Source organism: Chaetodon auriga, chromosome 2, assembly GCF_051107435.1.
Source record: "Chaetodon auriga isolate fChaAug3 chromosome 2, fChaAug3.hap1, whole genome shotgun sequence".
Lineage (NCBI taxonomy): Eukaryota > Metazoa > Chordata > Actinopteri > Chaetodontiformes > Chaetodontidae > Chaetodon > Chaetodon auriga.
In genome coordinates, this window is record NC_135075.1 from 16,401,706 (window position 1) to 16,423,741 (window position 22,036).

At 42.0% G+C, this 22,036-nt stretch overlaps 2 protein-coding genes across 3 annotated transcripts; both read left to right on the top strand.

Moving 5' to 3' along the window:
• The first annotated feature begins 202 nt into the window (after positions 1-202).
• On the top strand, positions 203-7,738 carry nbl1 (NBL1, DAN family BMP antagonist). The gene is made up of 5 exons (XM_076760262.1): positions 203-303; positions 2,688-2,820; positions 4,148-4,328; positions 5,738-5,849; positions 7,317-7,738. The coding sequence occupies exons 2-5, from the start codon at positions 2,811-2,813 to the stop codon at positions 7,596-7,598; spliced, it is 585 nt and encodes a 194-aa protein (XP_076616377.1). The 5' UTR covers positions 203-303; positions 2,688-2,810; the 3' UTR covers positions 7,599-7,738.
• A 3,114-nt stretch (positions 7,739-10,852) lies between these two features.
• Positions 10,853-20,909, top strand: tmem88bl (transmembrane protein 88b-like). Of its 2 annotated transcripts, none has more exons than XM_076741195.1 (3): positions 10,853-11,076; positions 11,968-12,259; positions 18,380-20,909. In XM_076741195.1, exons 2-3 carry the CDS (start codon positions 11,969-11,971, stop codon positions 18,605-18,607), a joined length of 519 nt encoding a protein of 172 aa, XP_076597310.1. In that variant the 5' UTR covers positions 10,853-11,076; position 11,968; the 3' UTR covers positions 18,608-20,909. The 2 variants fall into 2 exon arrangements, with proteins under 2 accessions (XP_076597310.1, XP_076597318.1); XM_076741203.1 differs by having other exon boundaries at positions 10,885-11,076; positions 11,943-12,259; positions 18,380-20,648.
• The last annotated feature ends 1,127 nt before the right edge of the window (positions 20,910-22,036 follow it).

The following is a 22,036-nucleotide window of genomic DNA, read 5'->3' on the forward strand; positions in this document are numbered from 1 at the left end:
TGCGTGAGTCTGTGTGTTTGCTGTGACTGTGTTTTCAGCATAGAGAGTTGGAAAAGCACAAACCTCCATATCAGGAATAATCTCCTACGTCTTGTACGTTCATTGGGCGTGTGTCTGTTTGGCGAGATTGGTTTTGTGATTGATCACTTGTGTGTGGCTGGATGGGCCTGCTAGGAGAGGAGAGCGATTGTTTGTGTGAGCGTGTGCACATGCACACATTTATCCAGCCCCCTGGTGAAGCAGAATCTGTGGAATGCAGAGGAATGCCATTTCTGGACTGGAGCTCGGTCTTATTACAAACAGGTGAGTCCTGCACTTTGCACTCTGAACATAACACATGGTTTACACTTCCACATCAAAGGAAACACTGGTGCATGCACACTGTCTCTATTACACACACGCTCACATTTTTCCTCTCCATCACAGTAACATTTTTCTCATGTCAAATTAAGCCATGTCACTCGTCCCCTGTCCATTAAAATATTTGTTTGCAAGTGAAGCGTGAAAGCGATAGGGGTGCCTATGGACACAAGGCAGGCTGAACACCTGTATGCAAGGCTGCACTGGTACGATGAAGTGCAGGAATGGGGTGTGTGTGTGTGTTGTGTGGAATGGTGAGGGGGACCAGTGACAGCTGAGGTGTAATAGGACAGCCAAAACCCAGAGGCTTTACCTGTCTGTGCCTGTCTGAAAACTTCTTTGTGATGAATCATAGGTACAGGACTAATAATGCCGCTTAATCACATTTGCTCATCTAATGTCTCAAAACTGTTCAGTCAGGGTTGTTGAATGTCTGGCATGAAATATATGACCAGACATGCCATGTGTGCAGCTGCATGGCTGCAGCTCGGTAGCTGCTGCTGCTGCTGCTGCTGCTGCTGCTGCTGATGTTACCTTAAAAAGCCGATGAGCCTGGAATTTAAAAAAGCCGGTTTAGCAAAGTATACTTGAGGACAATTTTGAAGCACATGTACTTTTCATTGCATTTTGTGCAACTCTGTCATTTTCAGATGGACATATTATACTTTCTTGCTCCACTACAGCACATTTACATTCATCTTTTAGATAAAGATACATATGAAACATAGCTCATGAAATATAATGCATTGCTGTAATTAAGACTGCCCATGAGTAGGCTGTGGCCACGTGAAGTACTGAGACTTGGCAGTCAAACCAATGGTGAAGGAAGTATTCAGGTCCTTTACTTAAGTAAGGATGTAAAAAAGTAGCAACACCATACTGTAAAAATACTTAAGTTGTGCAGCAGCAGTGAAAATGTTATTCAAAAGTATTATCAGAGAAATGTAAAGTAAAAGTACACAACGCAAAACTATGCCCCTGTGATTGTTATGCTATTATATATTTACATCATTACTGAAGTATTAATATGAAAGTAGAATTTTACTGCTGTAGTTGGTCAACGTGGAGCTCATTTTAACTTATACACTAATGTGTAACATTGCATCTTATTTTATAATCTGATCACGTGTTTTTGTCTGTAGAATCATAATTTGTAAAACAGTCAAATAAAATCAGTAAAACATAGAATACGTGCCCCTTAAATGTAGTATCTTAAGTATCTTGTACTTGAATAAACGTACCTACACAAGTCTGTATAATGCTTACTTGACTTTTTTTTTTTTTTTTTTTTTTTTGCTTCAAATGCTTTTGGGCTTCTTCCAGTTAGTGAAAGTTTTGCAGCTTATATGGGAGTGCAGCTAATTTGACACGGTATTGTGTGTATTGGCTAGTCTTCCCTCTGAATTCTTCCTCCACAGAGTGCTGATGTCAGTAGTTTTGAGTCAGAGAAGACACAGACAGTTACCAGTCGCTGACTTGGGCATCGTATTCAGAAACCCAAAAAAGCCCCTTATTCCCATTTAAATAGGATTATAAAGGAGTCCACTCCCAGGTCAGCAAAACCAGGGAACGTGATGCCTTTCAGCAAGTCATGAGTCTGTAAGAGGTTTCACCGCAGAAGGCCCTTAATCACATCAAGTTGTCATGAGTTTGTGGTTAAGTAATCTGCAATACATATAATTACAGCTGCTTTTAATGCTCAGGAAAGTGTTAAAGAAAGTGAATCAGAGCATATATTCACATCTGTTTCCCAGTTGTACTGTATTATCATACCATTAATACTTTAAAAATCTTAAAACCCATCATGTTAGTAAAGTAATGCCAGATGTATCTGCAGAGTTAACGCATGACTGTAAATATGCCCTATTTGTGTAATCTTGCTCTATTTGCCTTTCTGTCCTGTAAATCTGATCTGCGGTCTCGCCTCGCTCCAACTTAGGCAAACATTTGAACCCTTCCCAAGAGTTTCCCTCCCTCCCCGTTTTCCTTCGTCCAGAAACGGCACAGCAGGACCCCCGTCTGAGGGCTCCGCCGCGCCTAACCCCTGCTCCACAGTTTTACAACAAAAGGCAACGACTTGGAAAGTGTTCTTCGGCGGAGTTACACGGGAATTTAACTCTGGACGGGAAGAGAACAAAGGGGAGGGACGCCCTGAGCTGATGGACTCGGAGATGAGATAGCGCTCATAACCGACCCCATCTCCCCATCCTTGCCCGGCGGACGGACGGCTCCTTTTCTTTCCGGATGATGTAACTGTTTTATGACAGATTGGGCTCGGACTGATCCGCGCCGCTCACAAAGTGCTCATATTTCTCTTTAATTGTCAGCTCACGGTGATATCGGACACGAAGTCGCATCCTCTGCTTGTCGGAGTCCGTGTCCAGGTTTCGGTGAGGGGGTTCAGCTCAGCGGGACGTTGCGCAGTGCTCTACTGGCTGTTCCCCGGGTCGATGAGCGGCGGTAAGTGTGTCAACTACGACCGCCGTCGGGGCTTGATACTCAGAAAGTACTTCATTACTAGTTTGAAAAGTAACGTTGTCAGTACTCTTGGAACTGTAGTTACTCACCCTGCGCAACTGCTTCCCAACACCTTACGGTACTTTTTCCGCTGGCTCGGTTAACGCGCTTTTCATCCGTTGGTTAGCCTGCGACACTTGCTAAAAATGATGGTCGCGACTTTTTTTTTTCTTTTTTTTTTACCATTAGCCAAGTAACTCGAGGAAAAAACCCGTGACCGTGCCGGTAAAAACCCAGGGAAAACGGTTAAATTTCAGTGGTGAATAAAACAAAGCCAGAAAATGAAGTTTTAAGTCTTGACGAGCCGTTTAACGGATTTTAATAGAAGTAACGTTCACTGACTGTAACGCGCGTGACGTTAACTGTTACAGCAAACTGACCCAGCGCGAGAGACTGCAGTAACACACTATTCAAATCCACATATAATCGTTTAAATATTTAAGATATCTGCCACAAATAACCAGTTTGTCAACACACGATACAACCGTTACTGTGTTTGTAACAGTAACTAAAGAGTTACTGTAACGCGAACATCCACTGGGTGCTCAGTCTGGGTTTAAAGCAAGTGGCCTGAACTCTTAAAGCCTGTCAAAAAAGACAGATATGTCTTCTACTCCTCCTCCTAGCAGCTCCTTTATCTTTTATACATATTTAAGTCTATGTAAAATCTCAGGAGAGCTCTGCTGATTCTTGAAGACAAGGCTGCTTGCGTCAGAGGCATATGGAGGTGCTGAAAAGTGTGTGAAGGAGTCGACGTGGGTGACCACTGGACACTCTTTTATAAGCAGCAGGAGAAAACCATTTTGTAGATTGTAAATGACGTGACTGGCTGAGGCATTTTTAAAGAAGAGAGTGAAAGGGAGCAGAGGAGAAACTTGGTGTTAGAGTCAGGTGGTGTGGAGCAGATATCTGCCTCCCTCCCCCATTGCATTGTCTTGTTTGGGATCATATGAACCTCATATAATGTCCTCTGTGCAGCTGGTGATTCAGATAGTTCAGAAGTTGTCTCTTTAAATGATTCAAATGAGCCAAACATCATAGCTGGACAATATCTGAAGCCCAGGGAACCTCGGGGTTTCAATCTGCTAAATCATCAGGAAGATGCCAATCCACATCTGCAGGGATATGCAAACTGTAAAACCAGGCAATGGCTCACCAGCAGACACCCAAACACATCCAAAGATTTTGGGACTGCTCCTCTGAGTGTGTGGTTTTTGTCTGGAACAAGGTTAACGGAGCGGTAATACACTGTGGTTTTCTGCCCCTTTAGGTGCAGTCATGTGGCAGAGGATTCAGATTTGCTGCGCACTGTTTGCACTGTATTCAGCGGCACCGCCTGCACACATCAACCGCCTGGCGCTGTTCCCTGACAAGAGCGCCTGGTGCGAAGCCAAGAACATCACACAGATAGTCGGGCACACGGGATGTCAGCCTCGCTCTATTCAAAACAGGTCAGGATGAAGGCCTTCTCTGTCTCTCCGTCTATCTGACAATCTCTCAGTGCAGATGAAAAACGTGAATGTACACATGTCAATAAGTTGCATCCTCACGGTCATGCCTCATGCAGTTCATATGGCACAGTGGGGATGCCGCTGTCACTGCTGTACCTAGTTAAATGCAACTTCAACACAAAGTTCCACATTCTAATGTTTTTTATGACAAATAAGTCCCCTGTCCATTAAAATATTTGTTTGCAAGTGAAGTGTGAAAGCAATAGGGGTGCCTATGGACATAAGTTATTACCAACCATCAATCTAAGTGTGCAGAGACTTCACATGTGAAATGATCTAAATCAATGGCTGCTTGCATGCTTGAAAAGTTGCATTTAAAAATCAAAGATTATTTGGAAAACTGCAAGTATGGATATTACATGACACTGGTAAAATTCATGTGTTCCTTATTGTCAACAAATTCCATGAAAAGACCAAAACCAACAATGTGTGTCTGTCTTGCAATACTGTCTGACTTTCCTAAACTGGAGATGAAAATCTTTAAAAAGTGGGTTGTGCATATATACTTGTATTTTAAAGAAAGATTATAGAAATAAAAAAACAACACAAATAAAACACCTTAGCAACATTACTCAAACAGGAACAAGTAGTGCATTCATTGGGATCCATATTCCACTACTGACTTGTTGCTTGATTGAGTCTTTACAGCAGCAGGACAGTGCCTGTGGGACTGGAAATAAACTTTAGTTCCCATGTCCATGTTAATGAAGATACATGTCACCCAGTGCAACAGTGTCGCTCAGTGTTTTCAATTGTTTTTTGGAAAGCTCTGGAGGAATAAGCTATTTCAGGCTTTGGGCAACGCAGAACATACTTGTTAGAAGGATCACTTCATTGTTTGTTCTGTTCTTTGAATAGTATTTGTTGACAAAAACTCAGAATAGCGCCAGACTTATCCTTTATTTAAGCACCTGATCTGTAGTCACTGGATAAAACATGCATATACATCACTGTGGCCCTCACAAACAGTTTCTGTACTGCCTTCAACTTGCTTGATTGAAAGAGTACAGCTGGGTTTTTAGTTCATTATTCTAGAGAAGTTCAAACAGGAAACATTGATATGAATTCTTCCCTGAGCTCCAACCCCCACAGTGAAATAAGGACAGGTTTTGCATAAGCTTCCCACATTTGATATGTATTTGGGGAAGGACACATTGTCCTCATAACAATCATGATTTACACTGATGATCAGAAGTTGACCAGTGATTTACTGAACATTTATGAACAACAAGTCTCTATTTTGTGATTATGCATGAGGCTACCAGGCACCCACAGCTCTTTCTTATGCCGTGCAGTTGAATCAAGCATGTCGACATAATGAAAATAATGCACTCTTGTCCTCCTTGCAGAGCTTGCCTGGGACAGTGTTTCAGTTACAGCGTCCCCAACACGTTCCCACAGTCAACTGAGTCTCTGGTGCACTGTGACTCCTGCATGCCTGCCCAGACACAGTGGGAAGTGGTAAGAGTTATTGCACATTAGCTCATGTAGCAAGCACACACCAGCACTGACTGTCAAACTCACACACAAACCACAAGTTTCCAACATGAAAGATGGCTATCACTGCTCACTGGCGCTGGAAACAGAGCAGAAGAAAAAACAGAAATGGAGGATTTTGAATAAGTTTTTGTCCCTATGAACCTTAAGCCTGTATTTTATATTCCTCTAAAGTTCATTGTCCCTCTTAGCCAGAAGGAATTCAGTCTTGCGACAACAAAGGCTTTGTAGTGAGGTGTATGTAGTTTGGAAAGCTGCCAGTTAGACTAGGCGGGTGGGACCACAGGTGAAGTCTCCTCATGTTTCAGTGGAAAATATTGTATCTTTTGGAGTGCACTGTTGTTACCTGATAGATTCATTCATTTTCTTATTATTTTTGTTGCACGAGAACGGCCAGACAAAGTGCATTTACGGTCTCACCTTTCTTCTAATTATCTGGAAATGGATGTTTACGTCTGTGGTTATGATTGTTGTTGCAGGACTTTAAACAAAATTCAGTTTGAAACAAAACAAAGTCAACTCTCATGAAAGAGGATACTGCTTCATGCTGGTTTGGCACTTGTGGTCGATCTGGATAAAATAGCTGAATGATCATTTTTGGTGGTTAATGATAACAGTGAGGAGAAGCTGCGTGAGGTCTGGAGAGCTAGAGGAGCTTGTGCAATGCTGGAGTTTACAGGGGTTTGTGTATTTTCTTTGATTATTATATTATTTTATATTTTCCATGGATAGTACATCATGACAGAATATTTTTTTAGCATGGAAATACAACTGTCTTTATCAAAGCTGAACCACGACACTAAGGAGTTAGAATCTGATGGAACGTGGGCCCAAAAACACACACACACACACACACACACACACACACACACACACACACACGCGCACACACACACACACACACACACACACACACACACACACACACCCATACACATCCATGCATCCATCCACATATAGCAGTGTGTACATATTGTAAACATTTGCATATAAATCAACAAATACAAAAAAAGTAAAATGGGAATATAACCCATAGAACCTCTCACTTATATAACCACTAATTCAATTATTAATTTTTGTTGCTTCTTCAAAATTTTAACTTGAAATTAAATTTCAAAAGGAGATAATATCGTTGTCTTGCCTGTAGTGTTTTTTTAATTTGTTTTATTTACTTTATTTTGCAGTAGGGGAAAGAAAAAAAGTGTGTGAGTGTGTGTGTATCTGTATGAATGTGTGCATGTTTGTGTGTTAAAAAAAAATAAAAAAAGATGGCAGATCAAACCAAAAATAGAAACTCAGTATATAACAAATGGGAGGATATAAAACCATTGCCAAATATAGAGCCAAGTCTCAGCTCATTTGCTGTTAGGAGAAAATGCAGGTGTGCTGTAGGCCACTGAGAGGACATGTGGATTGTGTGTGCCCAAACAGGTGACTCTGGAGTGCCCGGGCAGTGAAGAGTCTCCTCATGTCGATAAGCTGGTGGAGCGGATCTTCCACTGCAGCTGCCAGTCCTGCAGTAAGGAAGGTGCCCAGGAGGGGGCGGTGATGCAGCTGTATCCAGCAGACAATGTCCTGGACGCCCCTTCTTTATCTGACACCCTCAGCGGCGCTCAGTCTCACCCTCTGCCCCCTTCAGACACACACTCTAATAAGCATGCTCACCCACACACTGACCATCACACACTACCACACACGTCAGACGGAGGTTAGGTCCGTGATTTGACTCTTTTTGTCTCTTTGCTCGCCTCGTCTGGCTTCTCTACTCTCCTCCACACTGCATCCTTTTTACCAATCTGTAGTATTGTAAAGGCACTTTGAAAATATAGCTTCACTTTGTGGTAAAATGTTTCTCTAAAGGCACAAACACACACACACTCACAAAGTCATGCTATCAGATTACACTCTATTGTATATAAACTCGTACAAACACACCAGCCAAAGCACTCTCTCTGTTTGCTGACTAAACATGCATATGTGTGCATCCAGACATGACTATAGTCTGTTAATAAGCTGTAGTCTCATTACCTTTAATCTGCTTTAATGCAATAAATTCTATTGTTGTGGTAACTGCCCCTTTGTCTTTTTCTGTACAGTATTCATTCGTTCGTTTATTCAAGTGCTCATTAGCTCTCTCCTTGTCTGTCACAGTGAGTATCACAAGAAATGGAGCTGGAGCGAGTGTGCTTGTGTCGAACCAAAGAAATACCCACAGCCTCCTTCCCTTTGCTGTGTGGGTTTGGGCCATGGCACATGGCATTGTTTTCTTTGATCAACAAAACGCCAGTCATGGACAAATATTTGATAGATGTTGGTGCCATGTAATGGAGCACAGAAGAGCTGCATGATGGGTAGAGACCCTGCTGTTTGCTGCTTCATTGGCCTGAATCTGTTCTCACTGTGCCAGCGAGTTTAATGAGATGCCGTGAGGGAAAAGCCACGGGGAAAGTTTTACCCTGCTATTTTCACCTGTTATTCATGTCCGTGTTATTCAAGATTGGAGAGACGACTTTTAAAGCCCAGCTAAAGCCAATAACAAGCGGGTATCTAATAAAGTTAACACAAAACAGACTGCTGATTTTGTGCCCTATCTCAAACACTGGAATCATGTGAGGAAGGGATCTCTTTACAGCCAGTGTGGAGAGACATTTTCAAAGCAACCAGTAAATCTCTCAGTTAAGCACTAATGTAGCCAAGAGAGTCTTATAATCAGTGAACAACAAGTCAGCTGAACATGCAAGCAGGGGAAATGTGTCTACAGACAAGCATACAGTTCAACATAAAGTTTCTGATAATGAGTGAATAATAAATGAATATCTAGTGTCTTAAAACAAACATTTTCTACCAAGGAAACCCCTACTTTCCCTATATTTAGTGGTATCTTGATAATACTTTGATTATGTAATACTGACTTGATTTGACTCATTACAGTAACAATGCTCATAGATAATAATTCCATGAATAACATTAATCACACAATGACTCCATATCACAGATAGTGAAGGTGCTCTCATTGTGGATCATGACGCTCATGTGCTGCTCATTGACCTGAAATGCCATGGCAACCTGCAGGATGCTGTTCATTAAATGGATGGTGAGTGACCTTGAACGTGGCTCGAGGCAGAGAGCGACAGAATCAGAGCTGCTGCACAAAGCTTGACGGGGTAGAGACGACGTTCAGTTCACGGCCTGAACATCAGAGCCCATTTAAAAAGGAAAGGCTGGAGAGCATTACTGAAGAACATAGTTTGAAGTGACTGCCAATAAATAAATGTGTGTCTGTGTTACATTAAGTTCAAAATGTTCTCAGACAGTCCAGCAGATGTCAGCAGATGTCACAGGTAGAGTCTTGAAAGGTTATGTTTACTGAACGTCTCCTAGCTTACTTTTCAACTCATCAAAACCAAACAACAAACAGACCAAGGAACACTGTCTTCTGGTCCAGCCTCTGCAGCGTCTCTCCGCCATCAGTCAGTCCCCCGTCTCTATCTCTGCGTCCAGGCAGTATCTTTTCTTTCATTTCTCATCAGCTCTGTCCGATATCCTCCCATCTCTTTTCTCTTGTTCTGTGTAATTAAATTTGAACCGCGAAAGGTTGACTGTCTGTCTGTGCTGCAAAGCAAATCAATCATCCCCCTTATCTCACAGCCACACGGCTGACAATGCTCAGAGACTGGTGAGAGGCAGACTGCAGAGGCAGAAACTCAGAGGGACATTTCTTAACATATCACAGCTCACTCGAACATCAACCCGTTTATCAAGCTTTGATTTGGTCTCTCTCCCTTTAAGCTTTTAATGTGTTTTGTGACAGACTCATTTCTTTTACTTTGCACAAAACACTTGTTTCTTTCTTTACATGTTTTCTCAAACAGTTTTGGGTGATTTTGATGCAATTTTCATCTGTGGGAGAGTCAGATGTGCATTCTTTACAATATGTGCTGAGATGTTTTAAAGCATTAATATTTTAGCAATTATTTAAACAGACAAACCTACCACACTACAAAGACTGACTGTGCAGAGCTGGTGCATTGCTGACGACGAACTTAATACCAGGCTGAAATGCAGTTCCTCATAGTTTCTGTTGCACCTCTGACAACACCCACGGTGATACCACGATGTACTGGAAACACCCTGGAGTATATGTCTGCATCACCGTTAGTGTTAAAAGTACTTTTCCACTTGATCCAAATATTTGCCTCGTATGAAATTTTACAGACATTTAGTGCACACTGAAGGAATAAAGTTAAAGTTAGATCAGGAACACTTTACAAAGGGTATACAGGTTGTAACTAATGGGTAACTGAACAACATTACTAATTCTTTATATTATCAGTTAATAAGAGCAACTTTTTGGTAACCAGATTGTGACAAAAATCATTTTAAGATGCTTTTTGCATCTGCTTGACACCAACACATTTATAAAAGTTGGCAATCCATTTGTACATGAAGTGATCAGCAGAAACGAATAAAGCCGTTATGAAGGGTTATGTACTGCCAGAAAATGAAGAGCAGTGACATGGAGGAAGACACCCTAGCCCATGTAGTAATGTCCTTCATACAATCATGTGTTCACAAAGTGATGAACCTCACTCCATCCTTGCTTGTGATCGACTGAGTCTTTCCAGGATGCCCCTTTCATACTCGATCATGATACTATCATGAACCTGTTTACCTGTGGAATGTTCCAAACAGGTGTTTTTGGAACATTCCTCATCTTTCCCAGTCTTTAGTTGCTCCTGTCCCAACTTTGAAATGTGTTGCTGCATCAAATTCAGAACAAAAATCAATGAAGGTGATGAGGTCCAACATTAAATATATTGTCTTTGTGCTGTTTTTAATTGAGTATAAGTAAAAAAAATGATTAGCAAATGATAAGTCTGTTTTATTAATGTCTTCCATAGCATCCTTGCTGTTTTGGAATCGGTGTTGAACTTATTGTGCGACCGCGGGAGCGCGCATTTAACGTTAGTGCGCGCCGCCCGGTGTGGCTCGCGCCCTCAGACGCACGAGGCTCCTCACAGCAGCATCACTCCAGCAGCACAGGGTTCAACTCACAGGTGCTTTGTTCCGCTGCTGAATCAAAAAGAGAAATATTTCTTTGTCTTGTAGTGAAATTAGGAGCTCCTGGTTGATCACCGGGAGAAGAATTCAACATACGCGCCCGAGGGATTAACGAGATTTGCACTTGGAGGTAAGCAACTAAATTTTCATATATTGTGTAAAGACGCTTCATTAAAGGATGCTTACTCTCACGTGCATTCATGTTTAAGACACTAGTTTAACAGTTTCCAGACCGGAGAAGCAGAGTAACCACTTCTAAACTAAAATACAAACAAAAAATATACGATTTTTTTTATCCATCAAAAACAGAACATCTCACACAAAACAAAGCAAAAATTCAGTTCAGTTGATGACGCTGTGTTGAAACTGCAGAACATGCGTCCGGTTCCTGTCTACTGTGGTGCTGGTTTGTGTTCTGCAGTTCAGCAAGAGGTTCTTCTGGATGGGAGAGGGAGGGATCGTACTGGCATACAGTCCGGGGTTTAGTGACAAAACCCTGATCGATGAGATCGACCAAGGAGCGTGTGTGTCAAGTCAAAGCAGGCTATATGTTCCTCATTTACACAGTCTAATGAGTTATTGGCTGCTTGGATGGAAAAAAAAAGCAGACAGTGAAGGGTCAGGGCTCCTCCTGTACCTCACTGCTCTTATTTAAGGTTTTACAATTTAGCATGCATGCAAAAATGTAATGCAACTGGATCAACAGCATCCAGCCTGGACAGGGAATATAGTGTACACTTAAGGTGTTTGTTGTGTATGACGCAACATGAAGATGAGGACAATCCAATGAATGGGCTAATTTAACATGTAAACATGATAAATAACTTTATTTTCCATTAATTAAATACAGATACACCAATTAAATAGACAATTTTGCTGAAGACACACTGTGAGTACTCTATAGCACAGCATCCTTATACAATTGTTGCATCTCTTTTGCATTCATTAAAATAAAAACATCAACAGTCTGAATCAGAACAATTCTGCTTTAAAAAGAGTCTGCTCTCCCGGCCTGTCTCAGGATGTGTGGTATGGACGTGGACCTGGATGATGGCGGTGGCGAGGAGGAGAAAGAGGAGGAATTCTGGATCGGGGAGGGAGTGAAGATGCTGCCCCCTCCTGTGGCCCACAGTGGGGGCAGTGCATGGGGCAGCCGCAGGGGCAGGTGTGGCTGCGTGGCCTGCGGGGCAGCGCTTATCCTCTGGAACCTGTGTGTCATCTTAGCCAGCGCTCTGCTCCTGGCTGTGGTCTTCTCTGTGGTGTTGCTGCCTGCAATGCTGCTGCTGTACGTCGGTTTCCTCTGCCATTCCAGGGTGAGTTGTCAGTAACACTGTGCTCTCAGGTTAACCTGTTGTTTATTCCCTTTGTAGCAAGGACGAGCTGAGAGGAAAAGCTATTCTAGTTGACAGCTGGTGTAATTTAAGCTCAGAAATTCAGTTGTAAAGCTGCACATGAGCTAATCCTTCCTGTGAATGATAAAGCAGAGGGTGCTGGTCTGAGGTGGACATGGATTCAGTGGCACAGACTATAATATCAGACACAGGATACTGTTTACTGAATCACAGTGGGGCCCAGAGTACAGTATTTGCACAATCTGAAATGATCGGATAAAGATTTGAGATGTTTGAGTTGCAATAAGATGAGATGTGATATTTTGCAATTTTTTTGCCACAAATAATTTTCTAATAGATTTGTCTTTTTTTTTTTTTTTAAATCTAATATGATTTTCACTTACTTTGCAGCAAATCTGATTGCAGCCTGTTATCGTGTAAATTAAACCACAATACATTTTGTATGCAAACTGAACACACTGGAACAACCATCTGTGTATAAATCTCTACAATATCCTGACTCATTGGAAGCAGACACATAGAATGCAGCCTGTGAATGATTGCACCACTGTAGGGTTCGGAACAAGATTTAATGAGTTTAACACTAAAAAACAAATGACACTTGTTTCTCTGCAGCTGTACAATTTTGTCTTGCAAAATATAACAATACCCTCCACCAGCCATACAAACAACTAATCACCAGGCTGGATGTGTCCTTTGAAAGTCTTGGGATTGTCCAGATAGTGGTCTAAGACGCATACCATGTAACTGCAACGTTGTTTCCAGGCTGGGACCCTTTCTCTCTTTCCTCGTGTTTCTTGTCTCAACTTTCATCTCTTAAACCAAATGGAAAAAAATCCACAAAATAATTAATTGGAAAAAAAAAAAAATTATAATCAAGCTGATCACCAAAAAAAAAAAAAAAAAAAACTTCTTGCAAACTTGTTGAATATTAAATACAGCCAGGTTCCTGAAAACAATAAGAGATGTCTTAAAAGAAATAGCCTTAAAAAATAAAAACTATTTGTCAGATCAAATCTCTTCCATGCTCCATCTCCACCAAGCGTTCATTGATCACTATTACCACCTGCAAATCAACATGGACCCACATTCAGCAAAGCCATCCAACAGGAGGTGGACAGACTCTTCAACAGACACTGATGATACACTGACCACAGAAGTTGAGGTTCATCTACTGCCTGGCATCACGGCACAGGAAAAAAAAGACATTGGCAGTAGCCTGGAATTTGCCCATAATAGCATTGTAATTGCAAAAATCAAACCAGGAGTCATAAACCTCTCTTAAATCACTCAACAAACAAATGCATACTGTCACTAAAGACAATAAACTGTGGAAAAAAATTATTCTGGACCCACAAATTCATTCCATGCGCGACAACTTCATCTTCTCAGGCATTGTTGAAAGATCACGCCACAGCCCAGAGTCATTAAACAACTCACTTGAAATTACCACCCGACTCAATCAAAAGCATCATGTTCCACAGAGTTCACTGCCTCAGCCAACGATCAGGCAAAGGAACTCGGCTATTATTGCAAAATTGAAGGTTACCTGGTGTCATGCTCTACTTGTGACAAGGATGCTTCCCACTGCCTCTTGAGCAGAAGATTGGCTGTAATAGGGTCGGGGTCAGCTACGTCAGATGCAGCTTAACTAAGTGGCTATGACTTGAGTATCCGCTAAATTTCTACTAATAGTGTCATATGAACCTCTTCTGGGACCAACTGGTCTTGTGAAGTTGGTGCTCTCCTCAGAAAGCTGTTCCTTCATAGGGTCATAGGGGACGTATCTCCAGCTGTCAGCTCTGACGAGGTCCTGAGTCTCTGCTTTTCCAGTCCCTACAAATACCTTGCACTGCTGCGATTCTGACTGGATCCAGTGGAGAACAGTGGTGGAATCTGTCCACAGGATTGTTCACCATATTGGTAACGTCATCTTATTATGCAGAATCTCGGCCAACTGTGCACCTGCTACAGCAGCACTCAGTTCTGGGGGGTATTGAGAGCAATTTTTTTGGTGCTGCACAAGATCTTGCCATCACAAATGACATGTAAACACTTCTTTTATCGTCCTCGACTCTCAAGTAGGCAACTGAACGATAGGCCCTCTCTGACACATCAGAGTGTCTCTCGACAGGGGAGCTGGCAGGGACATTGGGAGTGTAACACTGTGGTAGGAAGATGTCATGTAATTATGACAACTCACTTTCCCATTCAACATGGGGAGAAGCTCATCAGCAACTGGCTCATCCCATCTTCTTCCAAAGTGTTCGGACCAGGACCTTGGCTTGCATTGCATAGGGTATAATGTAGCCAAGTGGGTCATATTGACTCACCAGTACTTGGTATACATACCTCAAGCTGGTTCAGGTGACTGAATGGCACAATGCTCGAATTCCAGTGTGTCGGGGCTGTAGCACCACAGGAGACTGAATGTGGACTCCTATAGGTCTGTTTCATTAACTGCCAGCTATGACTGGGGTTTCTTACATGGTGCTGCAGTGCATATGTTGCACAGCATGAGCTACAGCTGGTCCCGAAGGGCAGTACACATCACCAAGAAGCATGATAGGGAGAAAGGGAGGAGATGGACCTGATGGAACAAACCACAAATGTCTCCGCTGATTGCCACAGCATATCCCTGAACCTCGGCAGCACGCCAAGCAGTCATCACCACAGGGGCAGGCCACGGGAAGCTTGTTTGCAGTTAAATGAGGAGTTGAAGAAGACTTTGGATTTACCATTATGATAAAATGCATTGGAGGATAAACTACAATTCCTTTGAGTTGCTCACCTCATCTGTGCTAATCTCCACTGCATATCCAGCCTTCTCCAAGTTGTGCATCTCCTCATTGTACACTGCAGATTGTTCAGGGCGGTTAGAGATCTGTAGCTCTGAGGAGTGCCATTACAGCAGTGGGAGGTGGATGTAGGATGGGTCCATTCTGATAATGCAAGAGTAGAGTGGTGAAACGGGACATGTCAACTTTGGGATGGACAGTCTTTTGCTCCAGTTGTTCAGTGACTGCTTTGTCCTTGCCAGAGCAGGTCACCCCCATGTCTCTCAGCATGTTGATGCAGCTCTTCTGATGGAAAGAAGAATGCTAAATGAAGAAAGTAGCTCCCCCTAATGAACGCAGGAGAAAACTGGCTTGTCTCTGTACGGTCGCAATCAATACTGTGCACACAGCTACAAGACCACCGATAGGAATCTAGGCATCATCAGGTGAGTGTTATCCGACCTGATGAGTAGCATTGTCTTGACTTTGTTAAAGGACCACAGTGGGAGGTCCCTCAGGTGTTTTCAGGCATTCAACTGCACGTGACTGATCTGCCAGGTTCAGTTCTGCTACTGTGAAGTCATGACGGATGTCGTGTGTCACCTCTTTCTTTGTCATTGCCGACGCTTTAAATGATACAATAGCTCCTTTCAGCTGCTCTATTTCTTGTCTAATTGTACTTAGGAATGCAACAACTTCCTTCCCTACAAGACCAAGGTAATAAAATAAATATAATAAAATAAAAACAACAGGTGGTAGTATAACTGTTAGTTCATAGCCATCATCCAGAACAGCATATGTATTCAGCATTTTTTTTCCATTTTGAAGGCACACTGAGACAACGTTGAGCATTACTCTCCCTGACTGGCTAGCTTGGTTCATAAACACTCAGGAGGAAGTGCTTACAGTTAGGGTGCTCTCTGTAAGGACCACAGGTGATATTCCCTACAGACAGCAAATGACTTCTTTAAAGCAAAATTCTCAGGCAGATTTCCTCTCCCATACCTCCAGCATCTTGTCTTTTCCTTTATCTACCTGGCCCTTGCATTCCTAGTGGCCTTTGTGGAGTCAGCACAGGTGCAGAGGCACTGCTCCCTATTTGTTACAATAAGGACAATTCGATTTAAAATGGTCATGCTTCAAGTGTTATGATGCGGTGCCAGGGACAGTAGAGTGCTGGGTTCCCTATGTAATTGGTGCAAACTGTTCAGAATAATCAAGGAAAAAACAAAATAATTGCAACTTCTGCTGGAGACAGGCTACACACTATTATGAGCAGTACTCCAAATGTCCACAATGTCCACTTTCTCTCGACCACAACAAGGTGTTTACAGCACATACCTTATTTGGCTGCTGATAGCAGCATAAAAGATCACACAACAAGCGACAACATTTACATTCCTGGAGTCACATCACCTGTTTGTAATAAAGCTAGCTAACAGAACACTACTCAAAATAATCTGTTAATGAAGTGAATTTGCAGGCTATTTTTTAACCAGCATGAATGTAACAAAAATTATGAACAACCTGCGGTGATAAATACGGTAACACTTTGACTTTCAATTACACACAGCTTCTAGAAATTGGATGGCTTGTTTAGCACTGAAACACTTGGCATCTCTTCGGAGCACTGGCTGAGCTTGTGCAGTGCACATTTCGAGTGATGTAACAATCTTTTGGGTTTAGATGATGATCATGTCTAGACCGGGGGGGAAGTCAGAGCAGGGAAATTTGCACAGCGTGTTTGTGCTGCCTTTAAATAGACCAAAAGGTAATGCTTTGTGCCAACCTCTCAGTATGTTTACAAATCATTTCCAATGATCTACTCGTTCCCACCCAGTCTCCTTAACATACCTGGGAGTTTAGGCAGGTAAGCCCATGTCATTTACAGAAAGTGGGAGGATTAGCTCTCATGAAGACTGGCACCTGGAGTCTGAGAGGGGGACAGACAGTTACAGCCTTAAAGCAAAGTCTTTTTGGCAGCATAAGTTGTATGCATATCCCCGACACCTTCTCCACAAAGGTGTCCAGGCTTGTTCTTCATGTTTGTACTTAATGGTTTTTATTATGAACAACAAGGTAAAACCAGATCATAAGTAAAGTCAAAGTTTGGAGCCTGTGAGTGTTTCTGGTACTGTGGTGAGGGGGAGAGTGCGGCTTGTTCTTTATGTCACACGAGGGGCACACAGATCATCCGTAAAATATGGTGTATCTAGGCGTCAAGCCAAATCATGCTGTTGAGATCTACAGCTCTGTCCTTGCCTCACTCGACAGGTCATAACACTACATCCCACCTTTGAATCAGTTGGTCCTTTTGCCACGGAGACCACAGTTGCCTCGGTTGTGAATGATTTGGTTTTGGATTGTGCAGCCTTGTGAGACGGAGCAGACAAATTAAGGACATGCAAAGTCCACACGCGCTACGAAATTAGAATTGTGATTATGCCAAAGCAAATGTCAGTTCAGAGCAAACAATTACAGACAGTGTCAGTCAGAGAATACTGGCAACAGACTGAACATGGAGAGAGGAGACCCACTGAGAAGACCGTCTGATTTGGTGCCAGCACCAGCTGTGCACTGACAGCACGACGAGGAGGAAAATGTACTCTGTGAAAGCACAGTGTGCACTTGACAGAGGTGTGTCTCTGTGTGTGTGCTCATTTGAGAGTGTTAAACATTGCTGTTGCTAGGGTACATTTGTAGGAGGCAAAGTTCCTTTTGACAAAGCGTACAATAGGAAATCGTTTAGAAAAAGAGCTTCAGACATAACTGAATCATTTTGAGGGTGTCTGACAAAGAAAAGGAGGTATTGCGCCTGTACTTTGTGTCTGTGTCATGAGTCGTGTGTGTGTGTGTTTAACTCTGGTGAATGAAGGATGTCAATGTGTGTCTTTGCCTCATGTGCACTCTGATCTCACCCTTTGCTCCTTTTCTCTTTATCCATTCATTGATTTGTTCCCTTCCTCCCTCCTTAACGTCTTGTTTGTAGTTTCCGTCGTCCTGTCTCTGGCCTCTGTCACAGGTGATGGACAGCTCAGAGGCTTACTGACAGCTACTGTGCCCCTTCTTATCTGAACTGCAGAGGGAGGCTGGGAGAAACTCCGTCACAGTCCACTACACAAGCAGTCCTACTTCTGCACCCTGAGCATATGCAAACACACACGTGCACACACCCATCATACCGAGCCAATGACGAATCCTACTTATTTGCTTTTTGACAGAAGTGCTGATGCCAAAATGTTCATCATGTCCCCTGGAGCCCTTCTTTCTACTCTTTTGATCCCCTCTGCATTTGTCTTTTTAGGTCCTTGACGCCCCCTCTGCCATCTGCCGTTACCTTGACGACAACAGCTGCTCCGCCCTCATCATCCTGGGCTTTGTGATGATGTCGCCGCTCGTGGTCGTGGCGGCCGCCGTCTTCTGCGGCCTGCTCCGAAGGTTTCGACTCCTGCTTCTCATTCAGCCAATCACGCATGCCTGGTACAGAGGGCGGCTGCTGGATTGGGTGGGTGGCGTCCATGCCTGGGTTTGATCAAGATAACACAGAAGTTGCTAATGGTCGGATATGCTAACAATCGGAAAGAACACGTCACAACGTAATCAATACAATAGTGCTACGATAAAGAGATGTTGTGCTGAGATTGTTTCAGAGAGATGTCGATTCAATGAGATGGCAAGTTTTAAAGAAATAGTTTGACATTTTCAGAAATACATTTATTCACTTCCTTCCAGCAAGGAATATGAGAATCAATAGCACTGTCATGTCTGTACGATAAAAAATTAGGCTACAACCAGCAGCTGGCTAGCTTAGCTTAGACGGCTGTCTAAAGTTCAGAGATCTGCCTTTGGGCACCTCTAAAGCTCACTGTTTGTTTAATCTGTACAAAAACCAAAGTGTATAAAGAACAAGTTGTCATTTTACTGAGGAAGCATTATAGGAACTGGATACTGGACTAAAAAATGGCAACAAGTCCCTTGAATGACATTAGGTTAGCTATTTCCCTCTGCTTCCTGCCTTTATCCTTATATTTAATGGGCAGATAGAAGAGTTGTGTTACTCATCTCATTGAACCATCAAAAAGAAAGCAAATAAGCGTATTTCCTAAAATGTCTAACTATTCCTTCAAGGCCGAGTTTTGTAATGTTGTTTAACTGAGCTGCGAGGTGTCGCCATTATTTTTTCTACACTTAAGGTCATTTTGTGATTTGTTGAGAAGTTAAAACCTGTACTGAACTTCACGGTAGCAATTTCCACCTCAGTCTGTTTTGTCTTTATTCTAGAAACTGAATAATTTTCAGTGATGTCTTTGTACTTTAACCTCACATACAAAGATCACAAAGATATTCTGCCCCCACTTTATCTGCAAAAAGAAAATGCATCTTGGTGTGGGCCAGAAAAAAATGCTATTCAAATAGTACAATGAAGGATAAATGTAGGCGTGTCCTTGGCAAGCAAAGGCAAAGGTAGTGTAATTTTCCTTTGACAAGGTGTTAGTTTGAAGAGAAATACATCACAAACCGTTTTATTGTGGAAGTACTCAATCTGAATTTGTGATTTTGCATTGCCTGTTTGCTAACTCTGCTGACATGGTTACATGTGGGACTTTCACAGAAACATGTTACTGTGAAGTTATTCGTGGTTGCACATTAGAAGTCCAGCAAAAAGTCAAAACATAATGCAAACATTTGATGATCTGCTTTGAGCTGGTGCAGTGTGTTGTGCTCAATTCTCTGGGGCCTTCAAACACCCTGAAAAATATGGTGAATAATGTAAAATGTGTGATAAAAGCAGCATATCAGGACCTAAATATCGTCTGTGAGGTGAATTAAAAGGACAAACATCACGTGCTGGAACAAGTTTATCTGATGCAGCATCATTAGCAGTCATGTCTTGTGGGCAGGAGGGTAGTATATAAAACATAATTCATTCAAGTGGCATAAAAAATACACCCGTCACTATAAAAACAACAGAAGTCGACAGGACAGCAAAGTAATGGCTGCTCAGTGGGAGCAAGATGTAAAAGAGAGATTTGAATCATCTGATTAGGAGCTCATTCTGCTGCCTCTTTACATTCTGGTCATTTAAATTCATCAATGACGCTCCCATGGCACATCCGTTTTATCTGTGTGTCACTGCTCCCTAATTAAGCATTCAGATTTGGACGATTCATTTCTCAGAAGAAAGCTTCAGATCATACTTTATGAGGAGCAGTTATTATGTGTAATGTGATATTGTTATCATACTGAAATGTATTCCTTTTCTATTTAAGCATATTTATTAGTGTGTTTTGTCTGTATCTGTCTAAGTCCTGTTATTGATCCTTCATTGTATGTGAATTGGTTGTTTACAATAATGAAGCGCTGTTCGTTCCAGTATTTTACAAAACTCTGAAGGAAATTGGTGACATGTATTTTTTTAATTTTCACTGTGTCCTATGCTGGTAAATATCACATCTGAAATAATCAGAATTTCTTTTGTCCAGCTTTTCATTTGAATGTTATCAATAAAACAGCATCACCTCATTCCACCATATTCAGTCCTTCCATCAATTAAAAGAGCGCATTTTGCCTCCAGACTGTCTCTTTTGTGATATGACAGGTTCATGAAGGATTCCAGTCCAGTAAATGACAGCTTAACATTCAACTCCCAAACACACATGCTTAACGCACACATAAAAACACACTGAAATGGCATGATGAGCTCAATTTCAAATCAAAACAATATGACAACGTCTCTGCCCAGATGTTGAAGCTTCTCACCCGTCTGATACTCTGGTCACATTTGTGCAGTCCAAGTGAGTAAATAAGCAAATTAAAGTGAAATGTTGAGGCTGAAGATGCGGTTGTCCAGTCTGTCCTGATGATGTATGTAGTCCATTAAAGCAGTTCTGCAGTGTTCATATTGACAGATAAATCATCCTTCTCATGTTCACGGAGCCTGCGTGTGTTGACATGTGACAGCTCTCAGTATCAGCCCACAGTGGGATGGTTTTGTTTACCCAGCAATTTGTGTAAGTCCTTCACATTGTCTGCTTACTAAAAGCATGTGTTTCTGCCTGCCTGACAATTATACAAAAGCAAAAGGTTGGGTATGGGTATCAAATCTCAGCATCTTTTTGGTACATAACAAATGTATCAGAAAACTGGCATTGAATGCTTGCTCAAATGTGGTTTACCTTTTCTTCAACCAGGAAATTAATGGTTTTAATCCAACTGTTTAGCCTGTGTTTTAGCCTATTTTACTGAGGCAAAGTTCTTGTATTGCTGACTGAGGGTAGACAACATTTACTTTTTTTATTAAAGGTAATGTTTACTGTGTTCACCATCTTAGCTCAGCATGTTAGCCACATTTGCTGATGGGAATGTCATTAGATTTGCAGGTATTTGGTTATAAACCGAAAAGTTGGACAAACAGAAATTTGGATGATTATGGTGGTAAATGAAAAATTAAGGGACCACTGTGTAGGATTAAGTGGCATCTGGTGGTGAGGTTGCAGATTGCAACTTACTGAATACCCCTCACCTCACCCTCCCTTTCCAAGCATGTACGAAAACATATGGTGGCTGCAAAACTTACAAAAAATGAGAAAGGTTGGAGCAGTGTTTCATTTGTCTGCTCTGGGTTACTGTAGAAACGTGGCGTACTGCATGAAAGAGGACTCAGTACTTTGGCAAATATAAAGAAATTATTCAAAGGTAACAAAAACACAGTTCTTGAATCTGTCATTGTCTATTGAACATTTATTTTCAGGTGTTTATACACTAATGAAAATATATCTCATATATATGTATATAATGTCCCATTTCTGCCATGTTCTGCCAATAGATCCCCCTAAATCTGGTCCTTAAAGGGATCACCTAAATTTTTACACTTCATCCTCTAGTGCAATCCATCCAATTGTTCACAAAAACACAAACCAATGTAGCAGTGGGCTCTGAAATACCTCTGCACGTAGACTGT